Below are 14516 nucleotides of genomic sequence, written 5' to 3'. Positions count from 1 at the left end.
GGATTTTCTGGGCCTATCCCAACAGAAAATGGGCCGGACTGAGTTCTGGGATAGTGTTTTCATAGGCTAGACACAGCCGAGCACATCAAGCCCGGGGTTCTGGGTCTGGCTGAGTCAGGCGGCGATCCAAGCCGCGTGGGGCCGCGTGAACCCGTCAGGGTGGACTCGAGCCTTCGGTCAGAGGTTGGGGGCTGGAAGCCCGGCCCATACCACACTGGCTGGAAGACGGGCGGAGGCGCAGAGACGCCCCGGGAGGCCGGGCAGCGCTGGTCAGCACGCAGGCCGCACCCTCCTGCCCCCAGACGCCGGCAGGGCGGAGCCACGCGGCGGCAGCTCGGGCAGCGGCGCGCGGCGCGGGCTCGCGGCTGAGGCGTATGGGGCTACAACGGGAGCGGCTGCGCCGCCCGGCCGGGTCAGCGTCGTGCGCATGCGCGGACCCGGCGCCATTTTGGTGGCCGGGCGCGGAGGTGATTCCACACTGAGGGGAGCGCGGCGGCCAGGGTGGCAGTGGCAGCGTTCCTGGGCTCGGGTGTGAATCGCCGAGGGAGGAGGCGGTGGAGGAAGAGGTGGCAGCGGTGGCGGTGGTCGTAGCGGTGGCGGAGGAGGCGGGTACGAATCAGCTGCGGGCGGAGACATGGCCAACATCGCGGTGCAGCGAATCAAGCGGGAGTTCAAGGAGGTGCTGAAGAGCGAGGAGGTCAGAAATGAACTCCCGGACATCCCCCACCTCAGCCCAGGGCGGGAGGGCCCTTCCAGCCGCGATCCCGCTGTCCCCGGTAACCCCCGGGTGGCGCTCCTTGCGGCCGCCCTTCTGCTCGCGGGGAAGCAGCAGTCTCCCCCTCCTTCCGCCGCCTTCCCCTCCCCTCGCCGGGCCCTGGGATGGACGGTCTCGCGGGCGGGTGGTCTGGAGAGGAACCCGGTTGGAGGGGCAGATGGAGAAGGGGGCACTTCTCGACGGGGTGTGAGCTCTAGAGAGAGCCCCGAGGCTGTGGCAACAGCTGGAAGTGTGGCTGTAGGGTGGGGAGGGAGCAGGCCGAGCCTGAGAAAACCCGGGAAGTGGGTTGGGGGAAGGGGAAAGGTGGTAACTGGATCCGGAGAGCCGCGCTGCTCAAAGGCCCACACTTTTAAGGGTATTCTGGGTTATACCCTGTCTGGCCTCCCCTGTCCTTTCCTTAGGGAAGGGGCGATGAGAGTCCGTAGGTATTGATGAAAGGAGAAGGACGTTCAGAGTTACTCCCTCTTAGTTGGATGTTGGGAGAGAAGGGGAGACATAATGGGATACTATCTTATTTGGGTGGTGGTTAAGGGAATTTTCACCTGGCATAGGAAATTAATTCCTAATTAGACCATTATTTCATTTTCACTTTACGCCCATTCCTAGGCCTCTTTTCTCTTGACATCTAGAGCTTTTTGACTGGGTAAAGGCAAGTAGTTTGATGTGTTAAAAACGTTTAAATATTTTTAGCTAGGAAAAAATAATAGAGTTTGTGAGTAGCTTGTTTCAAAATGTTGTTTACAAGTTACAGATCTGAGAGTCTTTCCTAAGACAATGCCTCTGTGACTCTGTTGTGTTGTACCATGAAACTTCATTATGATGTCCCTCCTAGTTAACTTGATTCTTACTTTTGAAAAACAGCCCTATTAAAAACATGGGGTTTCACCAGATTAATACATTGTTATATCTTTTTATTAAGTGAGTAGGTTTATCCCAAAGTACCGTATTTGAAATGGTTAAAAAATATTTTGTCTCAAGCTGCTCTTGAGTCCTGCAGTATTTAAATACTCTAGTGCTGACCACGTCTTATTTATATAAGATATTCAAAATGTTCTAGTAATTTGATTCAAAACTGTGGAAGTATCCGTAAAGTTTTTCATACCGAAATCAACAAGAATGCTAGGTTGTTTTTCCTCCTTGGATTTAACAAAGATTAAAAAGTAGTACTGAAAAGGTTATTTTTTTTAAGATGTCACATACCATTATTGAATGTTATCATTGCTATTTGTATTTTTCTGTTATGTTGGTGCTTTGATAATCTTAGTGATTTGTGAAATTCAGCATTCTAAGTATGTCATGAGTAATTGACGTAAGTCTGATAGCACTTGAGGTTTATTTGTGCCACTGAATCCACAGTGATTATGTATCTTTCTAATTAGAATGATTCTTTAAAAATGTTAAAAAGTGACAAATACTAACAGATTTATTGAATGTAGTAGTATGTAAGTAGTGATCGGTTTTACAGAGCATGTGTATGAACTCTGAGTTGTGTATTTGTTCAAGTGCCAAAACTCTGAATGGAAGGATGACTTTGTATTTTTGTGATACAGTGCAGAAATAGTCATAAATGTCTGTACTGATAAACAGTGAAACAATAATTCTAACTTTTTATTTAATAAGAAAATATATTCCAGGATAGTTGACATATAGATTCTTAATGAGAGATTGCAGCTCATATTGTTACCAAGAGACTAAAACATTTCTTCTATAATATGGTTATACAAGCCCAAAACTTAAAATAAGACTTCTAATGCCTTATTTTCTATTCTTAAAAGTGGTAAGTTACTGTTCTTGTAATTCATATGGTCTCTGCTTTTTGTCAGGTGGCTTTTCACCATGATATTCTTATAACTTAATTTGAAGCTTAAGAGATATCTTGTATTGCTCTAGTAATGCATATTGTTAAAATAATACTGCTTTTAATATGCGAGAGATGATGAAGCCTTGTTTCAAGTGTCAGTGTTTTTTAGAGGAAGAAAGAGGAAATGCAAACAAATTATTTTAAGAACAGTACCTTTATAAATCTGGAAGGAAACTTCTTCCAGAAAGTAAGTTGAAAGAACATTTAGGAATGGATCAGATAATTTAATCTTGGGATATAATCAGTAAATACCTTTATTTTCACCAATATTTTATTTCATCGCTGTTTTAGGAGGCCAGGTTCTATAAGTGGATTATGTTTATTATTTTCACCTCATTGAAGGACTTGTAGTACAGTCCATGTGTTTTCTTTTTAAGTGTGTAAATGCAGTATTTTGAGTGGCTGGTCAGGTAATCAGGTATTTCATCATGTCACCTATGTAAATCTCCAGTTTACCAAAGTTTATTTCATACGCTTGTGTTTACTAAGAATACTGGTTGATTTATGGACTTTTTTTTTTGGCCTTTTAAGTGCCTTTGTAAAGATAGCTGATATTTGCTGAATTCTAGCCTAAGAAGTTAGAAGTAGCCGTTCTGGGAGTGTGGAGTTAATTAAAATATAGCTTCAAGATAAATCAGATGTGAGAAGCAAGGTACAGAATAGTGTGGAGGAGGCCGCCATTTGTGTCAGAAGTGGGGAAATACGTGTATTTGTATAGGTGAAAAATTTAGTGAGAAATTGGTAAAATTGGTTGCTTCTGGTAGGAAGTTAGGGTGTCCAGGGCAACAGGCATCAAAAGATCCCTTTTGAATTTTGAATCATGTGAATATGTTATTTACTCAAAATCATAAGTGAGGCCCCATCTTGGCCGTTTTTTCCTTGAGACTGTCTTGGGAAATCTGTTCTATATCTGTCAGATAATAATTTTTAAATCTGAGTGTGAATTTTAAGTAATGTTTCAAAGTTGCTAGGAAAGGAAAATTGATTTAAAGTAGATTTCCTAGTTCTTTTCTGAGTTGAATTACATAAGTGAATTGATTGGGAGGATATAATAAAACCATAATCTGTATTCATGGGTTCTGTTATTTACTAGTATTAATTATTACTGCTGTTGACTAACAACTGTTTGTAGAGTGGCTCTCAGTACCATTTGTTTATACAGTATTGCTAATTCTCAAGAACAGGTCTTTGAATTAAATTTCTTATTTCTTAGATGGGGAAATTGAGATTCACAGAAGTTAAATTATTTCTCTACAAATATATAGTTTTGGATTTGGATCTAAGTTTGCTTGTGGTTATGTTGTACCACACTGTTATGACTTGCCAAGGATAGGCATGGTTTTAATTGTTTCAAAATATTTGAGCCTGGTTTGTATTGCTGGTTAAAGGATTTAAACACAACTAATTTGTTAGTTTAAACATTAAAATAATTATTACCTGTAATTAACTTAAATATTTACTTGCATTTCAATATGTAAAATATTTTTAAATTTAAAGCTCAATGAATTAAAATACCATTAAATCAGTGTACAGACTCTTGCTTGTTCTTGTTCTATGTGGTACCTGTAGTTTTTTCATATTGTAGCTGCACTTTGCTAACATTTTCTAGGATTCTCATAGGGAGTATTTAAATCCATGGCATTAACAAATTGGTTTTATGAAAACTGCTATTGTGTAAGTTTTCCTTAAGCATTTAGGTGGATTTTTGTATCTATTGTCATTTTAAATTTAATATATTTGATTAAGCTTGATCTAGATTATTCTTTGTAGAACTAGTTGCAAATCTTTAGAAGATAGTCTCTTGATTTCTGTAGACCATGATTTTTCAGCCTTGGCACTATTGACATTTTGGGCAGATAATGAATTCTTTGTTATAAGTGGCTCTCCTGTGCATTGTAGGATGTTTAGCAGTAACCCTGACTTCTATCACTAGATGCCAGTAGCACAGCCCTCCCTCTCCTCACCTCCTTACTCTCCCTGCCAGTTGTATCAACTAAAAATGTCTTCAGACTTAACCAAATGTTGAGAACCACTGCTGTAGATGAAACTCACTAGAAGAACGTTTAAGACTATTAACTATGTAAGATGTATAGTATAATTTATCTCAAAGGTGAATGGACAGTAAAGGTACAAAAATTATATAGCATGGCTACTACTAGCTTTGAAAGTTCTGGTTTTGTTTTTAAGACTTTGTTTCCCCTTTATAAACCACTGTTTATCTTTTTCTTTTAAACCTTATCCTTTTTGGTTTAAAGAAAAAGGTGATGAAATTGCCTGCTAAAAACTGATATAACCAGAATTTGAACAGTTTTTTAACAGTTTTTAAGTGGCTTGTTTTTACAGTTATGTAAGTTATAGTTCTGTGTAACTTATTTAAGTAGTGTGCCTTATGGGGTTCTGGGTGTGGGTTGAGCAAGGAAAGCTTATAGATTGAGGGGGAAAAATATCAAAACCTGTCCAAGTAATAGTGTTAGAGGTGCATTTCTTGTTTTACTATTATAAAGACACTGCTCTCTGTCCATCAGGCATAGATTTAGACACATCTGGGATCCCCTGGCATGTCATGCTTTGTAAAGTACATATATTCTTATTTTCCGGTAAATATGTTAACAACAGTTATTGAACGTATTAACCATAGCGTGAAAAGACTTACCTGTTTGGAGAGAGATAAAAATGTCAGATGCAGAGAGTAAATGCTGTAGGAGTTCTGAGGGTATGTGTATGGAGGGAGGTTCTTGAGCTATGTTCCAAAGGAAAGTTAAGACTGACCTCAAATTTCAGAAGACAATTCCAAAAGAATTAAGGAATACTGTAATTTATAAGTGAATGATCTCTTCCGTAGGCACCCGAATTGGAACCAGGGTTCAGAGATTATTGATAAAATTGGGCAAGAAACACATTTACATATTTAGAACAGAAAGGTTGCACAGCTCTGATATACACATACATAGTTGTGGAGTTAGAGCAGCTTTCTAAGTTTCTTCACTATCTTTGGGAATAAATACCTTTTTTCATATCAAAGTAAAATGTACATACAATAAAGTATGACCAGCACCCATATCAAGAAACAGTATTACCAAAACCATAGACACCACCTAACTCACCCCTTTCCAGTCACTTTCCTTACTTCTAAAGCACAGATTAGCTTTGAGTATATTTGAGTAAAAGAATTGCCATAGAAGTATATAATATATGATTTTTTTAATTTTGAAAGTTTTCAAAAGATTCCTTCAAAATCTTTGTTCAGGGCCAGCCCAGTGTCATAGTGGTTAAGTTTGTCCACTCTGCTTCAGTGGCCTGGGGTTCATCCGTTCAGATCCCAGGCGTGTACCTACACACTGTGTATCAAGCCATGCTGTGGCAGGTGTCTCACATATAATGTAGAGGAAGATGGGCACCGATGTTAGCTGAGGGCCAGTCTTCCTCAGCAAAAAGAGGATTGGTGGCAGAATGTTAGCTCAGGGCTAATCTTCCTCAAAAAACATAAAAATCTTTGTTCACAAAGTGAATTAATAATGTTTTAGAAAATGTGTTAAAATGCATTGAATATTAGAGTTGAAAGAGACCTTAGATCTAGGCCAAACTCCTCATCTTAAAAATCAAGAAACTGAGGCCTGGAGAGATTAGTTGTTGCTCAGTGACACAGATCTGGTTAATGATGAACCCAGGCTTTTTGCATTCCTGGACTCTCCAACCATTGTATATGGTTGCGTTATGGGGCTATCTTTCTCATAAATGATACTATAAAAGCTGAATGCTAATAAAACTTTTAAGTACAATTTGTGACAGTTTCATGTTGATTGTTGTTTTTAAGTGGTATTTTGCTTTTCTTTCTTGGTGTGAGAACTTAAATTTACCAGGAGGCAGAGATATTTAACTCCTTAAGCATAGTACAGTAACTTAGTGATTAAGAATGTGGACTTGGCAATTAGATTTGCTTTGAGTACTGGCTTTTTTCTGTTTAACACCTGCAGCACTGACTCTATCTCAGTTTTCTTATCTGAAAATGTAGAAGATTAAGAGAATCTTTACAGTACTTAGAGCAATGCCTGGGACGTATTAAACATTTAGTAAATGTATAGCTGTTAGGATATCAAAATTAACTACACTTTCATATTCTGCTTATTGTTCTTGAATCCTAAAGGTTTCCTTCAGTGGTTTAGTGATAGCTATGTGTGAATTTGCCTGAAGAAAAGACGTAAGATGAGGGGCTTTAGTGCTTCTGATGATGTTTCTTTGTCATCTGTGTGCAAACAACCCGTGGGACTGGTGGCCAAAGGGAATACAAAAGAAGACATGTGGGCCTTGTTCTCAAGGTGTTGGTTAATCATTTCTTTAGGAGACAAAGATAAGTTGGAGAAAAGTTTGTGTTAAAATGTGACCTTTCTAAGTGAAAAAAGTAAATTATTTGGAAGCCTTTCAGATAATAATAGAGTTATGGGTTATTTTGGATTTCTTGAAATGGCTCTGATCTCCTTGAACTGGACCAAGGAATCCAGATTCTAATCCTATGACATGTAAAGTAATCTTAAATCCCTTTGTAAAATTTATTTTAAAATTGTATCTTGGAAGCTAGAAAGTCGTGGGTCACATCCATCTGACATCCATGGTGTTCATTTATGTAATTCTGAAAAGGTGAGAAATGAACTTCATTTCATTCAAAACTGTGTGCTTTCCCTCTCTTTAGTTCTTTGCTTCTATGGCAAATTTAAAGTATTAATTACCTATAGTTGAATGCCTACTGACATTTTATATATATGGCAGCCTTATGAGATTGATGTTATTCTATTTTATTACAGATTAGAAAGTTGCAACTCTGAAGAAATTAACTTTGTTTCTCATATCAAGTAACTTGTTGATGGAAGAGGAGTTTGAAACTAGGTCTCTTGACTCCAAAACATTTGCAGATCATGGTGGAAAGAATAGTGTACAATTATATCTGCTGCTTGCTTCCTGTTCGTTATTTTTAAAGATTTTTTTGAAAATTATGAAATATTTTACACTTAGTTTAGAAAATAATATAGGAGCACCTTTATATCCATGGTCCAGATTTAACAGATCTTACCCCTCTCATACTGGGTTAAGTCCCCTCCCCCAAGAAATAAAACAAAACATACAGACAAAGCTCACTTTGCAACTTTTCCCTTTTCTCTTCTCCTCCTTTCTTGGAAGTAACCACTATGCTGAAGTTGGTATATATCCTTCTCATTCATATTTTTGGTTTTACCATTGATAAACATAAACATAGTATTTTGAGTGTTAAAACACTTTGCAGTGTTTTAAAACTTTATTTAAAAAACTTCATAGATGATTATAATATTCTACATTTCCTGCAACTTTTCTTCTCAGCATTGTTTTATTGAGATTTATGCATTGTGACAATGCGTATTGCTCTATTTCTTTAATTTAAACTATATAGTATTCCATGTCACAGGTTTTTTTAATTCATCCTACTGATGGTATGTAGTTTCAACTTTTAGCTATTATAAAAAAAGGATGCATTGAACATTATTATGAATGTTTTCTTGGGCACATAAGAGTTTTTCTAGGAAGTGGAATTGTAGTTTCTGAGTGTGTTTGCATCTTCTGCATGACTGGACATTGCTTCATTGTTCTCCTGATGATTGTATCAGTTGACACTTCCAGTAGCAGTGTTTAAGAGTTCTAGTGACTTGATGTTTGTAAGACTTAGATGTTTGTCAGTCTGATGGATGTGAAATGGTAGCTTATTTAATTTTTATTTCCCTGGTCAGTGGAGATATTAAGCATATTTTTGTGTTTATTGGCCATTAGGCTTTCTTTTGTGAATTTAGTGTTTGCATTCCTTACCCACTTTTAAAAATTTGGATGGTTTGTATTTTTCTTATTGATTTATAGGAATTCTTTATGTATTTACATAATTTTGTCTGCTTACGTTATGTGGCTTGATTTTTAACTTTGTCTTATTTTATGCTCTTTTTTTGAAATTGTGGTAAAATACACATACCATAAAACTTACCGTGTTGTATATTTTTAAGTGTACAATTTCAGTGACATTAAGTACATTCACATTGTTTTGTAACCATTACCACCATCTATCTCTAGAACTCTTTTCGTCTTGTAAAACTCTTTTCATCTTGTAAAACCTATAAACACTAACTCCGTACTTCTCCCATGCCCAGCTCCTGTCAATCATCATTCTACTTCTGTCTCTCAATTTGACTACTCTATTATACATTGTTTGTCCTTTTACGACTTGCTTGTTTAATTTAACTTTGTCGTATCTTTTGTCTTGCTGAAGTTTAATCTTAAAGTAGCCACATTTTTCTATCTTTTCCTGTATGGTGTGCTTTTTGATTATCATAAAGATATTCTTCTATATTTGGTTCTTAAAAGTTAATTCATTCCTTAACTTCTGTGCTCAAGCTTTTATCTCTACCATATTGTATCAGCAGTGATAATAAAACATTTGTGCTTCGTTTTTCTTAAATCATTCTGTAGTAGTTACTTCATTAAAAAAAAATTTATATAGAATATATTGCAGTTTATGCATTTGTCTATTGGACATTTGATTACTTCAGTTTCTTGCTGGTGCACATGTGAAGGATTTTGGGTGTATATCTGAAAGTGGTATTACTAGGTCATCGGGTGTTTGGATGAGATTTTAGGTGGTTATATATGTCAGACATTTTTTTATATCTGTGGGCTTGACCATACTTTGATTATATCCTTAGGGTTTACTTAGGTGCTTTATCTCCATCTGTCCATAGGAACTGTAAGTGAGGGTAGAGACCTATTTTACTGATTTTCAGTTCTCCATTGCTTGGCACATTGATTGGCAAGCGAGAGGCACTTGTCTTCCTGAATGAGTTTAAGGATTTTCTTAAGCTCCAGGGAGCTCACCTCCAACCACTATGACAGTAATACCTTTTGTCCTGCTTCTGGGACTAGGAAGAGTTGAATGTGTTGATAAAGGTAGGCTCCATGTGAAGTTGGTGTTCTTGTTCCATGTAGGTGTTGATAAATCAGTCAAGTCCTCAGTTGGGATGAATATAATGTCCAAGCCAAAAACTGGGAAATAAGATGGTGGGAAGGGACTCCTTTTGGTTTATTTTGTAGTTTTCCCCTTTCAAGATCTCAAGAGGCGTCTGTTTAATATTATATGTGACGTCATCTGGATCCCTATGGTTTAACTATTTAGTTTAATTCTATATTTTTCTTAATTTATTCAACAAATATTTATTGAATGCCACCTGTGTTGTTAATAAGATAGACATGGTCTGTGCTGTTATAAAATAAATTATGATCTGGTAAGGCAGTGAGACATTGAACGGCTAATTATATGCGTGTGTTGACTTTAAGTAAGAACTGTGGGGGTGGAGTAACCTGACCTGAGGGAAAGAGTTCCTTGGGGATAACCCTTAAACTGATTCTTGGGTTGATAAATTGGAATTTAGTCAGTCATACATTAGGATGATCAACTCTTAGATGCAAATAGAAAGCTAGTAATCATTATATAGTCAAGAATGTAGAACCATTTAATTGCTTTTCCTTTTTAAATAAATAGCCAATTTCTGTGAATATAAAAGTTAGAAATGGGGGCCGGCCCCATGGCCGAGTGGTTAAGTTCGCATGCTTTGCTTCAGTGGGCTGGGGTTTCGCCAGTGTGGATCCTGGGCGCGGACATGGCACCGCTCATCAGGCCATGCTGAGGCGGCGTCCCACGTAGCACACCCAGAAGAATCTACAACTAGAATATACAACTATGTACTGGGGTTCTTTGGGGAGAAGGAGGGAAAAAAAAAAGATTGGCAACAGATGTTAGCTCAGGTGCTAATCTTTAAAAAAATTAGAAAAATAAAAGTAACATGTTCACTTACTGTTGAATTTTGGAGAATACAGGAAACTATATTAAAGTAAAAATTATCTGTAATCCCACCCTCAGGGATAATTTTTTTCTTTAAAATGTTTTTGTCTATGAAATATTTCAAATATACAGAGATACATCTTAATTTTGTTATTTCCATCCATTGTTTTTTCTTTGTACATATAAGAGCTTTGAATATAATTCCCATGTAACTGTAAACCCAAATCTGTAATTTTTAATATTTTTTAGTCATTTGAAGCTGTTTTTCCCTACTAGATCTGAGCTCCTCAAGAGTAGGCATCATGGTTCATCCATCTTTGTATCATCAGTACCAAGGGCTCTTTAATTTATTTAACAAATGGTTGAGGGCTCCTTCTATGCTAGGCACCATGATATGTGCTGGGGATATAATGATGAGTTGGGGCAAGGGAAGACAGACAAATAAACAAGTGATAAATGCAATGCAGAGAAACAGAATAATATTGTACACATGAAAATAATTGGTTGTTTTTGACTGAGTGTTCAGAAAAGGCCTTTCCTAGGATTTTAGACTTAAATTGAGATCTGAATGATAAAGCCATCTCTATAGAGGAAGAACATTCCAGATTAGAAGAAACAGTTAATGTAAAGGCCCTAAAGTAGGAATGAATTTGCTATGTTTAAACAACCAAAAGTAGGTTATTGTGGCTGGAGTATTGTGGGTAAAGGGGGAGAATGCTGCAGGATGAAGTTGGAGATCTAAGCAGGAGCCAACCACATAAAACTTCCTAAGTCCAAAGTAAGGAGCTTGGATTTTAAATTACTCTGGAAGCCACTTGAGGGTTGAAAGCAAAGGACAAAATTTTTGTTTTTAAAAGACCACTTTGGATGTTGTTTAGAGAATGAATTGAGATTGAAGATGTAAGGGAAGAGAATTTAGAAGTTAGGGGTTGAGTTTGGCTGGACGTACCAAAAGAAATGGTAGTGGGGGTTTAAACAAATGGGAAAAGTCTGACGGGCAGTATCCCAGATTTGCTTGGGTAGCAGCTTTACGATGTTAATAGACTACTTCTTTCAATTTGCCGTTCTTAAGAGTTTGACCCTTGTCCTTAAATTCTCAAAATGGCTATTAGAGGTCCAGACAACATGTCTGAATTTCAGAAAGGGAAAGGCATAAGGCACATGCCAACTGAGTTCACTCCCTTTACAGAACTTTCTGAGAAGCCTCATTCAGTGAGCTCTGTTTTTATTTTTTTATCCAGGATTGTCATAATCTGTGCTTGGTTTAAGGGTGGCTAGGAAATGTATTTTGTAGCTGAGCACATTGTTCCCCAATTAAAATCAGGATTTTGTTAGTAAGGAAGAAAGAGAAAGGAAATTGGTTAGGCAGCTTGCCGTGTGGCAGTGGGGAGGTAGGAATGAATTCAGGAAGATCATTTGGGAAGCCTTTCTAGATAGCCTAGGCAATAGATGATTATAGTTTGGGGTTAGGATTGAATAGGGGACTGAAGAGAAGTAGAAGTTTTTTTAATATGTTTTAAAGGTGGAGTCACCAAAGCCTGCTGATGCTACAGAGGAAAAGTGAAAAAGCTGGAAAAAACATTTAGATTTTTGTCTTTAGCAACTAGTTAGATGGTGGTGCTAATTTCTGAGGTGGGAAAGAGCAGGAGGAGCACATTGGGGATGTCAAGGAAGATTAAGAGTTTTCCTTTGTTCTTGTTAGGTTTTAAGGTGGGGAAATAAACAATTAAATATTGTGAGTCTGGAGTTCAGATGTGGAGAGAGATTTGGGCATCATAGATTGTCTATTTAAAGTTTAGACTGAGTGACTTAGCTCTAGGAGAGTTTGGTTTGAAAAGGAGGGGGCCTAGGGCAAAGTCCTGAGTCCCTAGCACATTTTAAAGTTGAGCAGATGAGAACCAGCAAAGGATAAGGAGAGGGAGCTATTAGTGATCTATTAGGAAAACAAGGAGAGTGTGGTGTCATTGAAGCCAAGAGAAGACGAGTTCCAAGAAGAGAAAGTGGTCAACTTTGTCATGCTGCTGAATGAAAGAAATGACCATTGAACTTGCAGTGTGGTAATCATTAGTGACCTTGGCTAGAATATTTTCATTGAAATGGTGAAGATGATTGTTGATTCAGGTGGGTTGCTAAAAGGAAGTTAGGTGAGGAACTGGCAACTATGGTCAACTTTTTAAAGGAATTGTGCTTTGATAGAGGAATAGAGAAGAGGGGGAGCTGGAAAAGAAAATGGCTTCAGAGATCTTTTAAAAATTTTCTGTTGGGTATTAGAGTACGTTTGTGTGTTGATGGATGGGAAAAATTGATTATGCTAGAGAGAGGTGGAGTTGAAGGTCCAGAGTCCTTGGGAAGAACAGAGGGGTGGTATTCCTAGTGTAAGTGGAAGGGTTAATCTTTAATAGGAGCAGAGACACTTGGGGCAATGCTGTTTCCATTGGGATTTGTTGTCTTCACTTGAACGTGAGACCAATTAGTGATGGTTGTGTTTTTTCCCCAGCAATGTTGCTTGGGCCAGACACAGGAAGATAGATTTTTTTTTTAGTTAATTGGGGAATGAGTTTAGCATTGGGGCTTTGCCATGTGAGTACATTGAAGGAAGAAAAGCATCAAAGTTGTCAAGAGTATTTGCAAGGGAGTGATTATAATGAATGCCCGTGGAATCTAAACTGGTTAAGGAGGGAAGTGAGGTCGTTAGAGGTGATTGATAATGAAGAAAAGTGTTGATGTTTCGATGAAGCCAGCTAACAGCTGGGTTTGGAGTACTAAAGTGAATTTAATCTGAGGAAGTTGAGAATCTGAGAAACTGGAAATGGATTTCGGAAAAGGTGCAGTTTTGAGTAATGACAAAATCAAGGGTATAACCATGGGGATAAGAGCTTACTACTACTGTTTATCAGGAACACAGACAGTTCTTGTCGTCTTGGTCTTCTATGAAAATTTGGAAGAAATGTGCAAAGATGACAAATGTAAGCAACGTTCTCTCATCAACCACAGATAGCTTTTGATATTAGCATTCTTTTTTTCTTTTTACCAAATAAAGATCTTAGTATGTATACGGTTTTGTATCTTTTTTCTCTTAATATAGCTTGTGTTTTCTTCATGGCATTAAATATTCTTTTAAAGTTCTTTTAAATATTAAAATTAAATTAAGTAGTATTTATATATTTAATATTTAGTATTACCTGACTAAACCATTCTTTTGTTGAACACTTGTAAGTTTCTGTTTTTTCCCCACTACATATATACTGATTGGAATTATCTTTACATAATAATTTTTATCTGAGTTTATTTCTTTAAGATAGATTTCTGGAAAAAAGTTATGGGTCATAGTGTCTGAACTTTTCATGTTCTTGTGATCAAAGTGCTTTCTAGAAAGGTTGTTGGAAATTACTCTAGCAGTGGCACTGCATGAGACAGCCTGTTTCATCATATTTTCACCACTAATACAATCTTTTTTTTTTTTTTTTTTTTTGCTGAGGAAGATTCGCCCTGAGCTAACGTCTGCTGCCAATTTTCCTCTTTTTGTATGTGAGCTGCTGCCAAGCATGGCCACTGACAGACGAGTCGTGTAGGTCTGTGCCCGGGAACTGAACCCAGGCCGCCAAAGTGGAGTATACTGAACTTAACCACTAGGCCACTGGGGTATTTTTTTAAAAGAAAGTCAAATAAAAAAATTAACTGTCCCATTTTATCTGTTCCTTTTATTTAATTTTTTCAGAAAGTTTTCAAAGGAAAAGTTGAAAGAACAGTATACTTGTGTCTCTACTACCTACATTCAGTAATTGTTAATATTGCTATTATAAAAGTAATTCACTATGAAAATCTTGGGCATCCTTCTCCTAAAGATAACATTCTTTTACATAACCTATGTATGATTATCCTACCTAAGAAAATTGTTAATTCCTTAATGTCTAATACACATATTTCTCCAGTTAACTAAAAATGTCTTTTATAGCTTTTTTCTTTTGTTTTCTTTTTTCAAAGCAGGCTCCACTTAAGGTTTACAAATTGCATGTAAATGTAATTTTTAGTCT

The 14516-nt window shown here is 37.4% G+C and overlaps 1 protein-coding gene across 3 annotated transcripts in view; it reads left to right on the top strand.

Annotated features, from left to right (window-relative positions):
- Window positions 1–9: 9 nt before the first annotated feature.
- Window positions 10–14516, top strand: part of UBE2K (ubiquitin conjugating enzyme E2 K) — a 69152-nt gene continuing 54645 nt past the window's right edge. The window contains exon 1 of one of the 3 annotated variants that reach the window (XM_005608815.4): window positions 10–697. In XM_005608815.4, the coding sequence (XP_005608872.1) occupies window positions 635–697 (63 nt within the window). In that variant the 5' untranslated portion in view covers window positions 10–634. The remainder of the gene's footprint in view (window positions 698–14516) is intronic. The other 2 variants (XM_070263973.1, XM_023638215.2) reach the window with 2 other exon arrangements.

This window comes from Equus caballus, chromosome 3 (genome assembly GCF_041296265.1).
Source record: "Equus caballus isolate H_3958 breed thoroughbred chromosome 3, TB-T2T, whole genome shotgun sequence".
Lineage (NCBI taxonomy): Eukaryota > Metazoa > Chordata > Mammalia > Perissodactyla > Equidae > Equus > Equus caballus.
Note: the sequence above shows the minus strand (reverse complement) of the source record. Positions and strands in the feature narration are given on the sequence as shown.